The 20434-nt window shown below is 42.8% G+C and overlaps 1 protein-coding gene across 1 annotated transcript in view; it reads left to right on the top strand.

The window, feature by feature from the left end:
• Positions 1-663: 663 nt before the first annotated feature.
• Positions 664-20434, top strand: part of stab2 (stabilin 2) — a 181790-nt gene continuing 162019 nt past the window's right edge. The window contains exons 1-3 of the mRNA XM_043709921.1: positions 664-928; positions 1898-2034; positions 2159-2274. Coding sequence (XP_043565856.1) covers positions 830-928; positions 1898-2034; positions 2159-2274 — 352 coding nt within the window. The 5' untranslated portion in view covers positions 664-829. The remainder of the gene's footprint in view (positions 929-1897; positions 2035-2158; positions 2275-20434) is intronic.

Genomic DNA, 20434 nt, shown 5'->3' on the forward strand with positions numbered 1-20434 from the left:
CAAAGCACTGCACCTACTTTATGTTTGGACACGTTGTGATTCTAGAAAATAAATGGCGGCCAACTTGAACACAGCAAGATCCCATAATCAGCCATGTTTGGCAGTGTAGCATGCATTACCCTGACACACTCACACACACCAGCGCACATACGTCCCACCCCACACCCCCTCCCCCCACACATCTGGACTGTGGCTGTCAGTTAGCATCATGTGTCTGAGCCCTAGAGTGGGATTTGAACCCCTCCAATCCTCCAACTCAGATGCGAAAATGTATTGTGAGAGCCTCAGCTCAGCTCCCAGCCAGTGTAACCCTCGAGGTATCCCAGAAACCAATGGTTGCCCTCCGCGTTGCCACCCTCCCACCCCGCCTGCCATTCAAAGCCACCTGGGGGGCAGGGCAAGTTCCCTCTCAAAATAGGCGGAGCTGACAAGGAAATCCTCTCAATTTCCAGCCTCAGTTCTGCCGTATTGTTTACAGTAAAAATGACAAAAAACTCACGAGGAGAACGAGGTGTCAGGCTTGCAGTTTCTGCAGCCTGTTGACAGCTATCGAGTGTCCTGCAGTTTTAGATAGCAAGTACAGCACTCGATGGTACGTGTTTGCAGGAAAAGGGGGGGGGGGGGGCAGTTGATGTTTCAAAGGTGGGGGGGATGGGGGTTGGTGGGCGGAGGACGAGAGGGTAGACTGTAAAAAGGCAAGGCGATGGGAAGGAAGAAACTGCACAGGATGCCACAAAGGAAAGCAGCAGAGGAATTCAGTCCAGTTTAGTTTTGTTTTAAAGCGACAAGGAAAATAGAGAACGAATTCTAAAGGGGACTGGGGACACTGATGGGAGAAATGAGCGGACAGTGGATTGTGAGCTTCCCAGTCACTCTGACGTTACTTGTGATGACGGCTTGCATGCCTGGAAATTTACTTGGAGGTGCGGTAAGTCAGAATTTCATCTCTGGTGAGAGGTTGCTTGTTCATTAACAATATTACACCCAAGAGCCCCCCCAGTTAGGGGGCCACATTCTAACACTGCCATAAGCTGAAAGGGGATGAACACGGGCAATGTCCATTTTAAAAGACAATTGGCTAAAAGTTCTGGTGGAGGCAGATATGGGGCATTTTTATTTTGTGGTCCAGAATACATTGCCTTAAGAGGCAGTGGAAGCAGTCTCATTAATAATCAATAAATGGAAATTTAGTTATATTTTTGAAAATGAAATATTTGCAGGGCTGTAAAGAAATTGTGAGACTACATGAATAGTTCTCTCATAAGCACCAGCAAATGTGCTATGGGTTGTATGGCCTCCTAATGTGCTGCAACACTCTGCAATGTCAAGATTCTTGTCATTAGGTCCATGTTGCATTGCATTTTGATTGTACATTTTCCAGTAGATTGTTTAATTTGTAATTGTTCTGTTTAAAATGAATCAAAGTTACTTGCATCCAATCATAGCTTTCTAAATACTTTGTGGATAAATTCGGACCATGTACCACAGTGAGTGTCTCTGTGTGTATGTGTATGTCTGTCTGTGTGTGCATGTGTGTTTGTATGTGTCTGTCAATGTGTGCGTGTGTATGTCTGTTCATATCTATCCGTATATGTGTGTGTATTTGTATCTGTCAATGTGTGTGTGCCTGTGTCTGTGCATATCTGTCCATGTATGTGCATGTATCTGTTTGTATGTGTCTGTCTGTTAATGTGCATGTATATCTGTTTGCATATGCTGTTTGTCAGTGTGTGTGTGTCTCCCACTGTGTATATATCTGTCTGTGCATGTGTGTATATCTGTTTGTAATGTCTGTCTTTCTGTGCTACATAACTAATCACCAATTCACACTCTGAGACATAAGGATTAAGTCCGATTAACGATGATGGTTACAGTGTACATCTCTTTATAACTTCAGCCTCAACCAAATCGCTGTGAGCGGCGAACTCTCATCACGAGCAAGACTGAATGTCACTCCTGCACCTTGAACACAAGGATCCAATGTCCAAACGGTTATACTAAGGTTACGAATAATACCGGTATTAAGGACTGCAGGTACAGTACCAGAGAGACATAGAGCATGGAAAAAAATCAGATGCAAGCGTTTGCTGCTAATGTTTGAGTTTCTTTTATGATTAAGTGGGCTGCAATGTTTCGTTTTTTTAAAATTCTGTGCAAGGTATTTCATTCCACTCCGGATTTATTCCCTGGCTGTGCAAGGCTGTCGTCACACATGCGTGAAGGATTTTGCAGACATTGAATGCTGTGCTGGCTATTGGGGACCTGATTGCATAGGTAAGGATCTGTTCATGACTGGTTCACACCAGATTTCATTATTACAAAATTGAAATCCCAATGATTTAACAGTGGTCCCCTCTGTCCCACTTTGAGTGAGAATAAAAGGGCAAAGTTAGGGATTTTCGTTGCCTGAAGGTGTCAGCTATGGCTCAATAGGTAAGACTTTCCTCCTTTGTGTTCAGGGTCCTTCCCAGAGACTTAAACACAACAGTCAAGACTGACATTTCAGTGCAGTACTGGAGGAGTGCTGCACACCCTAAGATGCTGTCTTTCCCCTGAGACATTAAACCAGAGTGTATGTGTTATCTCAGGTGGAAAGCAATTATCTGATGGCATTCTTTCAAAGAAACAATAAAGGTTCCTCGGTGTCTTAGCTAATGTTTATCTTTATCAACACAACTCGCATTTAGGTAGCCTTTAACTTTTAAGCTAACAATGTGTTGTCTAGTCATTGTAATTTTTCTATTAATCTCAGGGATGTGGGCATTGCTGACCATGAGAAGGTGGTGCTGAGCTGCCTTCTTAACCCGCCGCAGTCCACCTGCTGTGAGTTGACCCACAAGGTCATTAGGGAGGGAATTCCAGGATTTTGAACCAGTGACAGTGAAGGAACGATGATATCTTTCCAAGTCAGGATGGTGAGTGGCATTGAGGGGTGGTGTTCCCGTATCTGCCGCTCTTGTCCTTCTAGATGAGTTAGTTAGTTGATAGCTTTTCACCACAATGTGGGAAGGTAACGTCTGCAGGTGATGGTTTTGGAAGGTGCTGTCTGAGGATTTTTGGTGAATTTTACTCATGTACCAGTTGGTAGGAGCTTGCTTTGCACAAATCGAGTGGGGCACTCTACAACCCACAACCATGACTACACTTCAGAAAGTATTTCATTGGTTAGGAAGAACATCGGGACTTCCTTAATTTGTGAGTGGTGCCTAATCAATGCAAGACTTTGTTTTCTTACTGATGAGCAGCCAGGGTACAGTTCAGGGAGAGTGCGGTCATTGAAGATTGGGTACAAATAGGGCAGCGCATTTTCCAAATTGGGGTTTGGATTGAGAATATCAAGTTGTCAAGTTGCACTTCATCGGGTTATGGATCTTTATGTCGAGTGAATATTTGTAGGAGTTGGTGACGATTTCTGATAATGCTCAGTAGCTGCTTGTTGACATTTTTCTTTGAGGTGAATGGTAACTGTAATATTTGACTGAAATGTAACTGGTCTCAGGGAATGGATGCACTGGTTACTTGAAGAGGCCAGGAGGCAACAGGAAGAAGGGATTTGGGGAGATTAGCACATTAGTGAAGGAGGCCATTTGGCCCATCACTCCCTGTACCAAGAATTGGGGCTGGAGTCTTCTGCACTTTAGCTCAGAGCATGACTCAGGACTTGGGCCTCAACCCCACTCTGACTGTCATCCAATTGGGAGGCTGCCTCTGGTGTCACCAACCATCTCAGGATGGGGCTAATGAGGAGGGGTGTGGGACCCTGAAGTTGGGAAATCAATTGAAAGTCCTGAACGTTTAGAAAGAGGGGAAGTTCACTTGCCAGTGGTAAGTGCCTTTGCTGTCATAGGAAATTACAAGGTCAGCTCCATCTTGAGGCAGCCCCTGACTAAGTTTGTATCTCACTAAGGCTAGCTGGTTGAAACCATGGTTTCAGTTGAGTTAGGGTTAGGGTTACGGATAGTTGGAGTGGGTGGGGAGGTAGGGAGGTAGTTGGTGATTTTAGGAAGCCTTGCCAAGACCCTAGGCCAGCCACCGCTGACCAGCTCCCTCCAGGCCCTACCTGGGTATGGCCTCAGTAAGAGGCTTCATATTCTCAATCAGCCTCCAAACACGAGTTGGTTAGTTGATAGCTCTTCACCGCAACGAGGGAAGGTAACCTCTGCAGGTGATGGAGAAAGTGAGGACTGCAGATCAGAATCGAGAGTGCGGTGATGGAAAAGCACAGTCCAAGAAGACTACATTATTATTAGAGAGAGGCAACTAATGTTGATTTAGCCTGAAGGTCACCATACCTCAGGCGAGGGGAGAGGTTGGGGCCTTCATGGTAACCTCAACTGATGCAAGGATTGAAGTCACACTGTTGGTGTCCCTCTTTATTGCAAACCAGCCAACAAAGCTAACTGGCAACTATAAAGTAAATGCAACAGAGTGACCCATAATACATGGGATCCCCAGTTTATGAATGTCCAAATTATGAATGCTCGTACTTATGAATGTGATCCCATACAGGGTCGTAATTTTAAAGATGTGATACACAAACTTTTCTGTACTTAACAACAGGTACATTATATTGTCCTGCACTGTGTTTCTGAATTGTGTACAAATTGACTATAAAATCATGAGGGGCATGGATAGCATACATAGACAAAGTCCCCCCTGGGGTGGGGGAGTCCAGAACTAGAGGGCATGGGTTTAGGGTGAGAGGGGCAAGATATAAAAGAGACCTAAAGGGCAACTTTTTCACACAGAAGGTGGTGCATGTATGGATGAGCTGCCAGAGGAAGTGGTGGAGGCTAGTACGATTGTAACATTTAAAATGCATTTGGATGGGTATATGAATAGGAAGGGTTTGGAGGGATATGGGCCAGGTGCTGGCAGGTGGGACTAGATTACGTTAGGATATCTGGTTGGCATGGACGAGTTGGACCAAAGAGTCTGTTTCCATGCTGTACATCTCTATGACTCTGACTGGTGAACTTTGTTTGCACAGAAGTCTAGTGCTCGCAAGGATAACTTTGTACTACAAGATATTATTGCACCACAACCCCTACAGGTATTCACATAGCTCTGCAATCTCTGGTGGCTCCTGCTCAAACTCCTGACTCTGTTACATCTCAAACAAGTTAAGAAAGCAGGAACAACCAAATGATCAGCTTTACAGAAGTAGGGCTGTTCTGCATGCTGGATTATTTTTAAAATGTATTTGCAGGATGCAGGTGTTGTTCATTCTAAATTATTAATTGCCCGAAGGAGGACGGTACTGAATGCCGGTCTGGATCATTTCAGAGGAGAGTTCAGAGTCTATTACATTAGTGTGGAGTTAAAGTCACAGACTGGGGTCGATGGCAAATTCTCTTTTCTGGAGGATATTAGTGAATAGGTTTTTTTCTAACAATGCAGTAGATTCAGTGATAATTAATTTATCGTAAAAAAAATGTAAGCAGTCAAGTTACCCAGCTACTCACAGAGGATGAGAACTATGTACAGTAATTGTTTAGTTCAGGTTTCTGGATGACTACCCTAGTATCAGAACCTGAGGCTGCCATATCATTAAACAACCCATTTCAGAACTGATTGAGGAATCACTGATACGGTAACTGACGGCCACTTTTTGTGAAAATTATCAATATTATAGGACACAGTATTTATAATATACAGTCATATTCTGCTGGTAAACAAGTACACACTTGTTAATATCAGTAATTAAAATTAGGTGATTTCACACAGGAATACACTTGTTAAAATGAGGAAGGTACTATTAAATCTATCTATACTGTGTTACTATCTTCATTCTCTTATCCATTTACAAACTCTTTGATTCACATTCTTTAAGGATAAACTTTTGTAATCAGATTTGCCATATTAGAATCGTCTCATCTTAAAGCTCTTAAGAAACATAAAACCATAGAAAATAGGAACAGGAGTAGGCCATTCAACCCTTCAAGCCTGCTCTGTCATTCAATATGATCATGGCTGATCATCCAACTAAGTCCCCTGTTCCCACTTTCTCCCCATACCCTTTAATCCCTTTAGCCCTAAGAAACATGTCTAACTCCATCTTGAAAACATACAATGTTTTGGCCTCAATCACTTTCTGTGGTAGAGAATTCCACAGGCTCAGCACTCAATGGGTGAAGAAATCTTTCCTCATCTCAGTCCTAGTTGGCCCAGATTGTATCCTTAGGCAATGATCCTTGGTTCTGGACTGCCTGGTCATTGGGAACATCCTTCCTTAATCTAGTCCTGTTAGAATGTTATAGGTTTCTCCCCTCATTCTTCTAAACTCCAATGGACATTGCCCTAACTAATCTAGTCTCTCTTCATACCTCAGTCCTGCTATCCCAAGAACCATTCCAGTAAACCTTCACTGTATTCCCTCTACAGCAAGACCTCCTTTCTTAAATAAGGGGACCAAAACTGCACACAGTATTCCAGGAATGGTCTCACCAAGGTTCTAAGCAATTGCAGCAAAACATCCCCACTCCTGTACTCAAATCCTCTCGCTATGAAGGCCAGTATATCATTTTCGTCTTCACCACCTGCTGCACCTGCATACTTACTTTCATTGACTGGTGTGCAATATCACCTTGGTCTCATTGCAACTCCTCCTATCCTTCCTGGTGTAATGTAGAAATGTATTGTATCTATGTTATGTCTTTCTTGATTCTAATGAACCTTATCTAGCTTTAAAACATCTCTTACCAGCTTACAGGGGCAGCATGCTTGCTTCTAAGGATCGGCTCAAGTCTCACTGGATTGTTGAGTATATAGTCGTGAGTTTGGTGCTGGAAAAGCACAACAGGTCAGGCAGCATCCGAGGAGCAGAAAAATTGACATTTCGGGCATAAGCCTTTCATCAGGAATGAGGCTCATTCCTGATGAAGGGCTTATGCCCGAAACGTCGATTCTCCTGCTCCTCGGATACTACCTGACCTGTTGTGCTTTTCCAACACCACACTCTCGACTTTGATGTCCAGCATCTGCAGTCCTCACTTTCTCCTAGTTGAGTATATGTTCCAGGTTGGCACGTCAGTGCCATACTGAGGGAACGTGTCCTGCCTTTCAGATGAGATGTTAAATTGAGACCAAGGGTGGATTTGTACAGGGGTCTGAACACCATGGGAAATGATGAGATGTGTGTCAGAATTGGGAGAAACAAGAGACAAGACCCATTTCAATACTGAGAAGATCTCACTCCATCATCCATGCTTTTCAGGAATGGCCTGGCAAAATTGTCACTGGTCAGGATCCTGCTGAAGAAGTCACACCCGATTTTGAACATTAGCTTTGTTTCACTCTCCACCAGACCTGCTGAGTTTCTCTAGCATTCTCTGTTTGCTAATTTCTTTTAATGTGATACTTTCATGAAGACCTTTAACAAAAATTATGAACAGGAGGGCTCCTAGCTTGGAATTTTTGTAGGATTGCACTGTGATAGCCACTCCAATGGTCTTTTTTCTCTGTTCTCTACTAAACCAATTGAGCAACAAATTTATTATCCTGCTTTATTCTTTTTTAGTCTCAGGAAGAATCTTTGCAAATATACCCCAAAAGTGTAGTTCTATGGATCTCCATTCAACACTATTACTACTCAAAGATTTTCAACAAAACCTGATGGAACTATTTTAAATATAATTGATTGCGTCTACATTTGTCAAACCAATGACTTTTGTTTAATCAAACTCCAATACAATATATCTATTTCAAACACTGTTGCACAAGGTGTTTTAATATTCAGTCCTGAAGCTGTTGAGGATTGGGAACAGCTCTGTAGGGGGGAAGACATGAACGAGCAGGTAATAGTCAAGTGTATAAACTTGATAGAGGGTGTGGGTGAAAGCACTGAAGAGGGCAAGGTAAAGATTTTGAAGAATGATAGCAGATATAAGAGATTGAAAAGTCTCTTACTCGAGAAAATAGAAGAATAAGGTGTAAACTTGAAACAGGTCTTTACAATTATGAAGAAGTTTGATTGGTTAGAGGGAGTTTTCCTCTTGAGGTGGATTTTATATGTTGGGCAAGACCCAAACTAGATATGAGAAATGTAAGTTTGTCACTAATAAATCCCATGAGAATTTTAGGGGAAACTGGTTTATTAAACAGTGGTTAGACTATGGAACTTAGTACCACAAAGAAATAGATGGATTTAAGGGGAAGCTAAGTATTCATATAAGGCAGCAAAGAACAGAAACATGGGGGTGGGAGAAGTCTAACATGGAGCATAAGCACTTGGCAGAGAGAGACAGGGTGATTGTAACTTATTGATTGTAGGATGATCGTGGATCTGAGAGTGGTGTAAGATGGATGTGGGGCAATGGTGGTGTCGTGCTCACCTCACTGGACAAGTGATCCAGAGACCTTGGCTAAAGCTCTCAAGACATGGGTTCAAACCTCACTGTGGCAACTAATGGGTCTTAAGTTCAAATTCAAATGATTTCTCTGCAATTGAATGCTAGTTCTAGTCATTCTGACCATGAAACTATCAGCGATTGGTGTAAAGTCACGCCTGATTGACAGATGTCTTTCTGGGAAGAATGTCTGCCATTCCCACTTGGACTGGTCTACATGCAGACGCCACACCCACAGAAAAGTAATTGACTTTAACTGCCCTCTAGAATGGCTCAGTAAATCACTGAATCATGGGAAATTGGGGATGGGCAACAAGAGCTGGCCTTTCCAGTCATGCCCATATCCCATGGAAGAATGCAGAAAAAAATGGCATCCAGTCTATGGGTGGGAGTAGATGAAAGCAGTATTGACAGGACCTGTTAGGTTGAGTGACGTGTTTCTATGTTGCAAGTAGTTTGCAACTTTCTTTATTGCAAGACTTAACAAAAATTGAGATGTAAAACTAGGCCTGGATCTCATGCAAGCAAAAGTCCATTGATTTGCACTGGGGAAGCTCCAAGAAAGACTGGCAGACCCAAGAGGGCTTGCAATCTCACAGAAGAGATTGCTTTTCCATTTTCCTGTCATGAACTGATTAATCCTCCAAGGGCATGGAAGTGGAACATGCTTCCCATGTTCCTTCCTTACAGTTCCAATATCATTGCCAGCAAAAGTTGAGGAATCTGGCACCTTTGTAACTGATTAACTCCATTCCAGAGCCTTGTGTTAAAATTCCAGTTTGACCGTTCCAGTGCGCTGTGCTCCACTGGCGAACATGCCATTTTTCAGATGAGGTGAAGGCGGCACGGTGGCTCAGTGATTAGCACTGTTGCCTCACAACAACAGGGACCTGGGTATGATTCCAACCTCAGGCATCTGTCTGTGTGAGGTTTACATTGGTCTCCCTGTGTCTGCGTGGATTTCCGCCCACAATTCAAAGATGTGTAGGTTAGGTGAATTGGCCATGCTAAATTGCCCATAGTGTTAGGTGCATTAGTCAGGGAGAAATATAGGGTAGGGGAATTGGTCTGGGTGGGTTACTGTTCAGAGGGTTAGTGTGGACTTGTTGGGCCAAATGGCCTGTTTCCACACTGTGGGTAATCAGATCTAATGTTTGCTTTTTCAGGTGGATGGGAAAGATCCCATGGGGATTATTTAAAGACTGGACAGGGAAGTTCTCCCTAAAGTCTTTGACTGTATTTAACTTTCAACCAACATCAGCGAGACAGTTGACATCATTGTTACTTCATCACCGTTTTGGGATCTCACTGTGCCCAAATTGGCTGCTGCATTTCCTTACATTGCAACACGTCAAAGATATTTAACTGACTGCAAAGCGTTTTGGGATGCTGTAGAAAAGTGCTATAGGAATGTGATTACTTTTCTTCATTTTTTTTCCAAACAAGGCATTTGTAAGCATAGGCTGAGCATGTTTAGACACAATCTCACAAACAATTGCATCAATAATTAACTTGGTGAGGCAGGGTGCACCATAGAGAGTTCTGTCTTCCTGGCCTTATCATTGTTATCCTACTTGATGTTTCCTTATTGATAACGGGGGCCCATTAATCCTTCTGTAGGTTATGTCTTCTACAGATTTTAAACATCCTGCTTTTAGGAAACAGTTGTAATGATTACTGTCTGTGAGAAAGAGCTGAGGGGCATGGGTGAACAGTTGTTAGCTGCCCATCATTGACCTGAGGAAGTCCTGGAAATCCTAATTCACAATGCTGGTGATTGCCACTGATGAATATTTGTCAGTTAAAGAGTTTTCAAGCAGTTGACTTTGAATTCAATTAATTTGGAATTAAAATGAAAAGCTAGTCTAATGGTGACTGTGGAATCCATGTCCAAAAGCAGCAAAACCTAGACAACCTCTAGGCTTGGGCTGACAAGTGTCAAGTTACATTCACGCTGTACAAAGGCAGGGCGATAACAAATCTCCAACAAGAGAGAATCCAACTATTGACATCCAATGGCATGACCATGGCTAAAACCACCGACATCAACATCCTAGGGGGTTATAACTGACCAGAAACTACATTGGACTAACCATATAAATATAGTGGTGACAAAAGCAGGTCAGATGCTGGGAATTCTGTGATGAATAACTCTGCTCCTGCCTCCTCAAACACAGTCCAGTATCTACAAGGTACAAGTCAAAAGTGTGATGGAATATTCCCCACTCACCTTGACGAGTGCAGCTCCAACACCACTCTGAAAACTCAACACCATCCATGACAAAGCAGACCACTTAATCAACACCCCATCCACCACCTTAGTCACTTTCTATCCCTGACACACAGTTGTAACAGTGTATACCATCAACAAAATGCACAATAACTCATCAAAGCTTCCTTTAGCACCTTTCAAACCTGTGATCTCTACCACCCAGAATGACAAGGGCAGCACAAGCATGGGAAGCGATCACCTGAAAGTTTCCTTCCAATCCTCACGTCATTTTGACTTGGAAATATGTCATTGTTCCTTCACTGCCGTTGGGTCAAAATCCTGGAGCTCCCTTCCTTATAGCTTGTGGGTATACCTACACTATGTGGATTGCAGTGGTTCAAGAAGGTAACTCAAGGGAAGTTAATGGTGTCTCAATAAATGCTGGACTAGCCAATAACACTTACATCCTATGAATAAATGAATTAAGTTAAACAATTTGTCAATGTATAATATATGCCTATAAAGTACTGAATCTACTTACAAATGAACCGTACAATATTCAAAATTGCTTTTTACTGTGGATCAAAATGAGGCATTGAACAGACTGTAACAGGTGTGCCACAGGGATCAGTGCTGGGACCATAATTACATACAATGTGTATTAATAACTTAGATGAGGGAAGTCAATGTACAATGACCAAGTTAATGGATGACACTGAAATAGAGGGAAAGAAAATGGTGAGATGACACAAAGAATCTGCAGAGGGATGTAGACTAGATTAAGTGAGTGGTCTATCACTTCACAGATGAAGTATAATATGGAAAAATATGAGGACATGTACTTTGGCAGGTGGAATAGTGGAATGGATATTATTTTTTTAAATGAAGAAAGACTGTGGAAAGCTACAGAACAAAGGGATTTTGGAATCCTCGTGCATAAATTTCAAAACGCCAGCATGCAAATTCAATGGGTAATAGAGAAGACAAATAGAATGCTGGCCTTCAAAAGAAATAGATACAAAACTATGTTTAGCTAAAACTACATAATGTGTCAGACTACAGCTGGAATCCTCTGACAAGTTTTGGGCCCCTTATCAAAGGAAATATATTTCTGGTATTGGAGACAGTCCGGAGAAGGTTCACTAGGGCTGATCCCAGGTATGGAGGGACTGTCTTATGAGGAGAAGTCAAGTAAGTTGAGCCTATAATCATTGGAATACAGAAAAATGAGAGGTGACCTAATTAAAGCATTCAAGATTCTTGGTGGACTTGACAGGATAGATGCTGAAAGGTTGTTTTCCCTTGTGGGAGAATCTGGGACCAAAGGGAATAAACTCAGTGTCAAGGTCATATATTGAAGAGGGAGATGAGGATGAATTTCTTTTCTCATGGAGTAGTGAATCCATGGACTACTTTACTATCGAGGATTGTTGAGGTTGGGACATTAAGTATATTCAAGGCTGAAATAGATTTTTTTTTAGTCAGTAAGGGAATCAAGAATTATGAGGAAAAGGCAGGAAATTGGAGTTGAGGGTTATCAGATAATCTCATTGGATGGCAGAGCACATTCGATGGGCTGAATGATCTACTTCTGCTCCTATAGGGTTTAGATTGAAATGCTTTTGCTCTAATCCAGCAGCTAGTGGATAGTGCTAAAGTGAGATGAGGCCATGGGTCAGCCATTATCTCATTGAGTGGCAGAGCAAACTTAAGACACTGAATAGTCTCCTCCTATAGTTGGTGGAAGAGGTTAGAGGAAAATATCAATCCATCCAGATTCACATCAACTTCTATTCCTGCTGTAATGTGCAGACGAAGATCCTGAACATGAGTAAAGGGGAGGCAAAGTGAAGACTGGTCCCACAGCCTGAAAACTTAGAATCCTTGCAGTACAAAATGAGGCCGTTTATCCTATTGAAGTCTTCACTGACCTGCCGAAGAGAATCACACCCAGACCTAGTCCTCCATCCCATCCAGGTACCCCTGCATTTGCCAAAGCTAACCCACCTAGCCTGCTCACTATAGGGTAAATCAGCATGGCCAATCCATCTAACCTGCACATCTTTAGACCGTAGGAGGAAATCATAGCGCCCAGTAGAAACCTATCCAGACACAGGGAGAATGTGCAAATTCCACACACAGTTATTCAAGGCTGGAATTGAACCAGGGTCCCTGCTCCTGTGATGTAGCAGTGCTAAACACTGATCCGCTGTGCTGCCCCAAGTTATTGGATGAAGAGTTTTAAGAGTAGGGAAGAAAGTGGCAAGATGATTGGCAGCTGCAGCTAACATCACACTTAATAATCCAAAGGAGGAGTAAGAGATACTCAAGCCCTTAGACTTGTTTCACTACTCAATTCAATAACTTCTCAACTTTATCTCAACTCTAATTAGTCACATTGCTGTTCTTACCAACCAACAATCAACTGTAAAAGGCTGGCCGTTGAGGAAGGATATTAATACCTTTGTATAGAGGTACAGTGTACCAAAACATTGGAGCACAATTATGTCACTGAGTCACTTGAGCCTGCTCCTCTGTTCAGTAAGAACCTGATTACTCCACAGATCCGCCTACCTCAGCAACCCTCTTGCTTATCAAGAATTGATCGGCCTCTGCTTAAAGACATTCAAGGATTCTGCTTCCACCACCTTTTCACAAAAGTGATATAGAGGAGCTGGTGTTGGACTGGGGTGGAAAAAGGAACAAATCACACAACATTAGGTTATAGTCTGACAGGTTTGTTTGGAGGTACTAGCTTTTGAACTGCTGCACCTTTATCAATTGGTTGTGACACCCCTGATGAAAAAGCAATGCTCCGAAAGCTAGCGCTTCCAAATAAACCTGTTGGACTATAACCTGGTGTTGTGTAATTTTTAACTTCTTCAGGAAAAGATTTCCAAATTTGCACAACTCTGTGTGAGAAAACAATTCTTCTCATCCCTCTCTTAAAAGGATGACCCTCTTGAATTTTAAAGAGTGACCCCTACTTCTAGATTGTTCCACGAGAGCACATCCTTGTAAATCTTTTCTGAACTCTTTCAACTTTCACAACATCTTTCCGATACGAAGGAGACCAGAAATGTACGCAATATTCCAACAGTGGCCTAACCAATGTCCTGTACAGCCAAAACATGACCTCTCAACTCCTGTACTCAATACTCTGACCAATAAAGGAAAGCATACCAAACGTCTTCTTCACTATCCTATCTACCTGTGTCTCCACTTTCAAGGAGTGCACTATGAACCTGCACTCCAAGGTCTCTTTGTTCAGCAACACTCCCTAGGACCTTACCATTAAGTCCCACTTAAGTGTATAAATCCTTAATGGTAAGGTCCTCGGGAGTGTTGCTGAACAAAGAGACCTTGGAGTGCAGGTTCATAGCTCCTTGAAAGTGGAGTCGCAGGTAGATAGGATAGCGAAGAAGGCGTTTGGTATGCTTTTCTTTATTGGTCATGAGGGGCATGGATAGGATAAATAGGCAAAGTCTTTTCCCTGGGTGGGGGAGTCCAGAACTAGAGGGCATAGGTTTAGGGTGAGAAGGAAAAGATATAAGAGAGACCTATGGGCAACTTTTTCTCACAGAGGGTGGTACGTGTATGGAATGAGTTGCCAAAGGAAGTGGTGGAGGCGGGTACAATTGCAACATTTAAGAGGCATTTGGATGGGTAAATGATTGGGAATGGTTTGGAGGGATATGGGCCGGGTACTGGAAGGTGGGACTAGTTGGGTTGGGTTAGCTGGTCGGCATGGACGGGTTGGACCAAAGGGTCTATTTCAATGCTGTACATCTCTATGACTCTAAGAGGAAACATTCTTTCCAAACTGGTCCTGTGAAGATCCCTCCGGATCCGACACATTTCAGTCAGGATGGCCTTGAACTCTTCTAACCCCCAGCCTACCCTGTCTAACTTTGCCTCATAGTATGACCTGTTTTTAGTCCAGTAAATCTTCAGTGAATTGCTTCCAGTGTTCTTACACCATCTGTTGCATGAGCCTCGCTGCCTAGTTCTTGTTGACCAAGTAAAGTGGATCCATTAAAGTTTTGTGGAACCATCAACAAAATTTCACAATAACCCTGAGCCCATTATCTATATCAATTAGTGTGCTGCCTAAGCAGCTGCTGCTGGTGTTGTTGTTGACATTGGTGAGAGAGGCTTCCTTCCTCAGGATTGAAAGCCTGACTTGCAGTGTGCTTTCACAGTGGTGACGGTAACACTCATTCACGTCACCATCTCTATTGACTGACTGCCACCTCATGTTTCCTTATTGATAAGATCACTGTTGAATGCTCGCAAAGAGTTAAATCGTCAGTAAAAAGACATTGAACCTGTTATGATTTTACTTGTGGATTGGCCACAAAGCCAGAGGACATGCAGTGTGAATCAGAGAAAGATTGAAGGAAATATTTTGCAACTCTGGCAGCTTCTGTGAAAGTAGAAGCTGCTAACATGTCATGGTCAACAGCCTGCAATGATTTGCTTTTGTATTTGTGAAGCAAAAATGCGTTTCTATAAAGTATTTCATGCTATGGGCTTTTCTTAAAATGGGCGTCATCCGAACTCAGTGGTTTGTTTAGCCATTTTGGAGAGTTCTTAAAATCAGCCACATTGCTGTGGGTCTGGGGTCACATGTAGACCAGACCAGGTAAGGATGACAGATTTCCCTCCCTAAAGGACATTGGTGAAGCAGATGAGTTTTTATAATGATCAGTAATGGTCAATATTAGGCCAGCTTTTGTTTTTATTTTTAAGTCAGTTCAAATTTCATCATTTGACATTGTAGGACAGAAACAACAGAGTCTAAGAGCTGGAGTAGGCCATTCAGCCCTTTGAGTCTGCTTTGCCATCCAGTATGATCATGGCTGATCATCCAACTCTATACCCAATCCGATTTTCTCAATTCAGTGCTCTGGCCTCAACTGCTTTCTGTGGTAGAGAATTCCAGAGGCCCTTCACTCTCTGGGTGAAGACATTGCTCATCCTCTGGGTTCTAAATAGCCTACACTGTATCCTCAGACTGTGACTCCTGGTTCTGGACTCCATGGCAATGACAAACATTCTACCCTGCATTTACCCTTTCAAGTCCCATTAGAATTTTATAGGTTTCTCTGAGATCTTGCCTCATTTTCCTAAACATCAGTGAATACAGACAGTCTCTGGGTTGTGAATGGGTTCCGTTCTTAAGTCCGCCACAAGTTAACTTGTTATCAAGTCAGAACACAATGCAGGACAATGGAAAGCAGCTGTCTGTAAATATATGAAACATTCATGTGTTGGGTCTTTAAAATTACACCCCTACATGGGATCGTTTGTAATGATGAACATGCATAAGCTGCAGATCCCCTGCATAGCCGCCAAACTAATCGAGTCTGTCTTCATACGTTGGTTCTGCTATCTCAGGAATCAGTCTGGTAAACCTTTGTTGCACTCCCTCCACAGCCAGAGCATTCTTCCTCAGACAGGAAACCAAAACGGCACACAAGACTCCAAGTGTGGCCTCACCAACGCCCTCAACAATTTTACAGTGCCAGGCTTTATCAACTCTGACTCTCCAGCATCTGCAGTCTCACTTTCTCCTCTACAATTGCAGCAAGACAATCTGTGCAAACTCTTTCTCGCTATGAAAGACAATATACCATTTACCTTCTTCACTGCCTGCTGCACCTGCACACTTACTTTCAGTGACTGTTGTTCAAGGTCACCCAGGTCTCATTGCACCTCTTCCTAGTTCCCTATTTAGATAATAATCTGCCTTGCAACCAAAGTGGATAACCTCACAGTTAATCACATTTACACTTTATTTACCACGTATTTGGACACTCACTCAATTTGTCCAAATCACACTGAAGCATCTCAGCATCTTCTAGACAGTTTATCCTCCCACCCAGCTTTGTGTCATTTGCAAATTTGAAGATATTACATTTAGTTCCCTCATCTAAATCATGATATATCAAGTTATTTGAACATCTGGAATTCGGACATAGTGATGTAGCAATATATCATTGGGCTATTAAGCCAGAGATAATGAGTCTGCTGCTCTGTGGATATGAGTTCAAATCCCACTATGACAGCTGGTGCAACTTGAATATAATGAATAAAATCAGCAATCTGAAGTTAGTTTCTAGAATGATGATCATGAAACTATCATTGCTGGTTGTAAAAATCAAAGCTCTCATAAAAATATTTATAAAAAAATACCAAAGCTCTGTCCTTGCCTGCTCAGGCCTAATGTGTCTCAAGCAATGTGATTAGCTCTGATTGTCCAAGTGTTGCTGAACAAAGAGATGTTGGAGTGCAGGTTCATAGCTCCTTGAAAGTAGAGTCACAGGTAGATAGGATAGTGAAGAAGGCGTTTGGTATGCTTTCCTTTATTGGTCAGAGTCTTGAGTACAGGAGTTGGGAGGTCATGTTGCGGCTATACAGGACATTGGTTAGGCCACTGTTGGAATATTGCATGCAGTTCTGGTCTCCTTCCTATCGGAAGAACGTTGTGAAACTTGAAAGGGTTCAGAAAAGATCTACAAGGATGTTGCCAGGGTTGGAGAGTTTGACCTATTGGGAGAGGCTGAATAATAGGCTGGGGCTTTTTTGCTCCTGGAGCGTCGGAGGTTTATAAAATCATGAGGGGCATGGATAGGATAAATAGGCAAGGTCATTTCCCTGGGATGGGGAAGTCCAAAACTGGAGGGCATAGGTTTAAGCTGAGAGGGGAAAGATATAAAAGGGACCTAAAGGGCAACCTTTTCACACAGAGGGTGGTGCGTGTATGGACTGAGCTGCCAGAGGAAGCGGTGGAGGCTGGTACAATTGCAGTATTTAAAAGGCATCGGGATGAGTATATGAAAAGGAAAGGTTTAGAATGATATGGGCCAAGTGGTGGCAAGTGGGACGAGATCAGGTTAGGATATCTGGTTGGCATGGATGAGTTGGACTGAAGGGTCTGTTTCCAAGCTGTTCATCTCTATGACTCTATGGCTGTACAAGTGAGCCACTCAGTGCAAGGGGCATTTACAGCTGGGCAACAACTGCTCACCCTTCCAGTGATGCCCCCATCTCATCATCAAAAAAAATCTAAATTTAGGATTAAATATGATTATAATAATTTGTACATACCTGAAGGAGGTAACCAGAAACATGCAAGTAAGTTATTGGCTGAATTATTCCAATTGGTCGTATTCCCAACTCTCAGTCAAAAAGTATCGGCTCAAAGTCCTATTCCATAACTAGAGAATAAAACACTAGGCTGGCACGACCAAGTGAGTGCTGCATTGCCAAGATGTTGCTTTTAAAGTGTGACATTAAAACTGAGGTTACTCTCCTTGCTGAGATGGATGTAAAGATCTCATGGCAGCATTTGGAAGTTAAGCAAAAGGATTATCCGCAGTCTCCTGGTTAATGCTTATCCCAATACCAACATACAAAAATTAACTATTTGTTATTATCTCATTGTTGATTGTGGGAACTTGCTGTCCATCAGATGGCTGCTGCATCAGACTGAGATTTTGTTGAGACAGATGCCTTGAAGTTTATTAACAACACTAACTATTTAGCCTCTAATGATATGTCAGACTTAAAGACAGTCTGGGTTGTGTGCTTCCTTGCTATTACAGTATTATTACGTGTACATAACTGACTGAATACATTACACTGGCTCCATCACGCTGAGCAGGGGGTTACAAGAAGTGAGGACATTTGTACTGGAGCATCACATGTTGTAAGGTTATGTCACTATCTTAAAGCTACATTCTTTTTCCAGGCTGGAATCTATGCAATAATACACCAGGGAATTGTGGAGATGAGGAAAGGCATTATGTAGAAACTGGATGTTTTTCTTTTCTTGAATGCTCACCACTGATTAGATTCAATTTTCAATTAACTATAAATGTGCGTTCTACGCATCCATTTCCACCAAGGTATGGAGTGCTGTGATGTGCTCAGAAGGTTTCAGGATGACCTAGCGACAGCCACATTCTTGGATACAGAGCAGGAGGTGCTGGTTAAGACACTCCAGGGGAAGAGGGCTATCCTGCAGTGGTACAGAAGTCCACTTCACCTTTCTGCCTATCCTCCAACAGCAGGACCTGATGATAGGTTGCAAACTAAGTGCTGATTCTACAGCATTGTGTCTGTTCTCAAAAAAGCCCGACTCAACTTCACCTCATATATTTTAAATGCACGTTCTCATTGATGGGTGACATGGTGGCTCAATGGTTAGCACTGCTGCCTCACAGCGCCAGGGACCTGGGTCCGATTCCAGCCTTGGCCAACTGTCTGTGTGGAGTTTGCACATTCTCCCTGTGTTTGCGTGGGTTTCCTCCGGTGTTCCAGTTTCCCCCACAATCCAAAGATGTGCAGGTTAGGTGAATTGGCCATGTTAAATTGCCCGTAGTGTTCAGGGATTTATAGGTTAGGTGCTTTAGTCAGCGGAAATCTAGAGTAATAGGGCAGGGGAATGGGTCTGGGTGGGTTACTCTTCAGAGGGCTGGTGTGGATTTGTTGGGCCAAATGGCTTGTTTCCACACTGTAGGGATTCTATGATTATTTTGAATTCATCTCAATGAAACAGCTGCTGTTAGTATAGAATCCCGACAGTGCAGATAGAGGCCATTTGGCCCATCTGGCCTGGACTGACCGTTTGAACAGCATCTCGCCCAGACCCATCCCATCACGGTAGCCCTGCATTTCCCATGGGTAATCTACCCAGCCTGGACACACTGGACAATTTAATGATGTCAATCCACCTAGCCTGCACACCTTTGGACTGTGGGAGAAAACCAGAGCACCCAGAGGAAACCCACGCAAACACGGGAAGAATGTGCAAACTTCACACAGTCACCCAAGACTGGAATTGAACTTGAGTCCCTGGCACTGTGAGGCAGCAGTGCTAACCACTGTGCCAGTGTGCCACCCAGTATGACCATTCTAAATTGGTTTATTATCCATCAGACTAAAATACCCCTTCTAAAAGCCTCACCCCATTCAATTCAAGCAGCAAAATGAGACATTCAACAATGACAAAAATAGGCTATATCAATGCAGTTTGTGTTGTTGAGTGAGAAACAATTGTTTAAGGAGATTTGAACTTTCTGAAGAATTGCACGTTGTACTTACTGCTCTTATTGTGAGGTACTGGGCTGCTGCACTGACGAAGGAGCCATATTAAACACACACCAGGCAAATACAAAGACTAAGAAAGTGATGATGGTAACATTTTGTGAAAAAGCAATAACCCGTGCTCCTTATCTTTGACACCACATGAGAAAAGGATTAACTGAGAGGTCATATGATTGGTAAGGTCTTTGTCGGAAGTGGTAAATCACTGATAAGGAGGCTTCTAAAGTGGCAAATCAAGGATAGAGATTCTTCCTTTTGATAGAATTGCTGAAAGTGATGACAAGAAAAGAGCAAAGAGTACAGAGTGAATAAATCAGAAAAGTTCCTGCTATGACTCAAGCTGTGTCAGCCTATTGCCAATCTGGGTGCCCCAGGGCTTGATAAGAAAGACTCCAGTACAGGATAGAAAACAGATTCATTTGCTTTAATGAGGATTGTTAACACCTTTTCAGCATTGCGATACCTCATTGATTTCAGACTGCTTAAATTGTTCAATGCGCATCTATTTCATATGAAATCGTTCAAGTGAGAATCGAAGTTTCAGCTTTGTCATTAAACAACAACTCAACGCATATGTTCAGGATCTGGATTAGTAGTGCTGGAAGAGCACAGCAGTTCAGGCAGCATCCAAGGAGCTTTGAAATCGACGTTTCAGGCAAAAGCCCTTCATCAGGAATAAAGGCAGTGAGCCTAAAGTGTGGAGAGATAAGCTAGAGGGGGGGGGGGGTGGGGAGAAAGTAGCATAGAGTACAATGGGTGA

This window comes from Chiloscyllium plagiosum, chromosome 19, assembly GCF_004010195.1.
Source record: "Chiloscyllium plagiosum isolate BGI_BamShark_2017 chromosome 19, ASM401019v2, whole genome shotgun sequence".
In the NCBI taxonomy this organism is placed as follows: Eukaryota; Metazoa; Chordata; class Chondrichthyes; order Orectolobiformes; family Hemiscylliidae; genus Chiloscyllium; species Chiloscyllium plagiosum.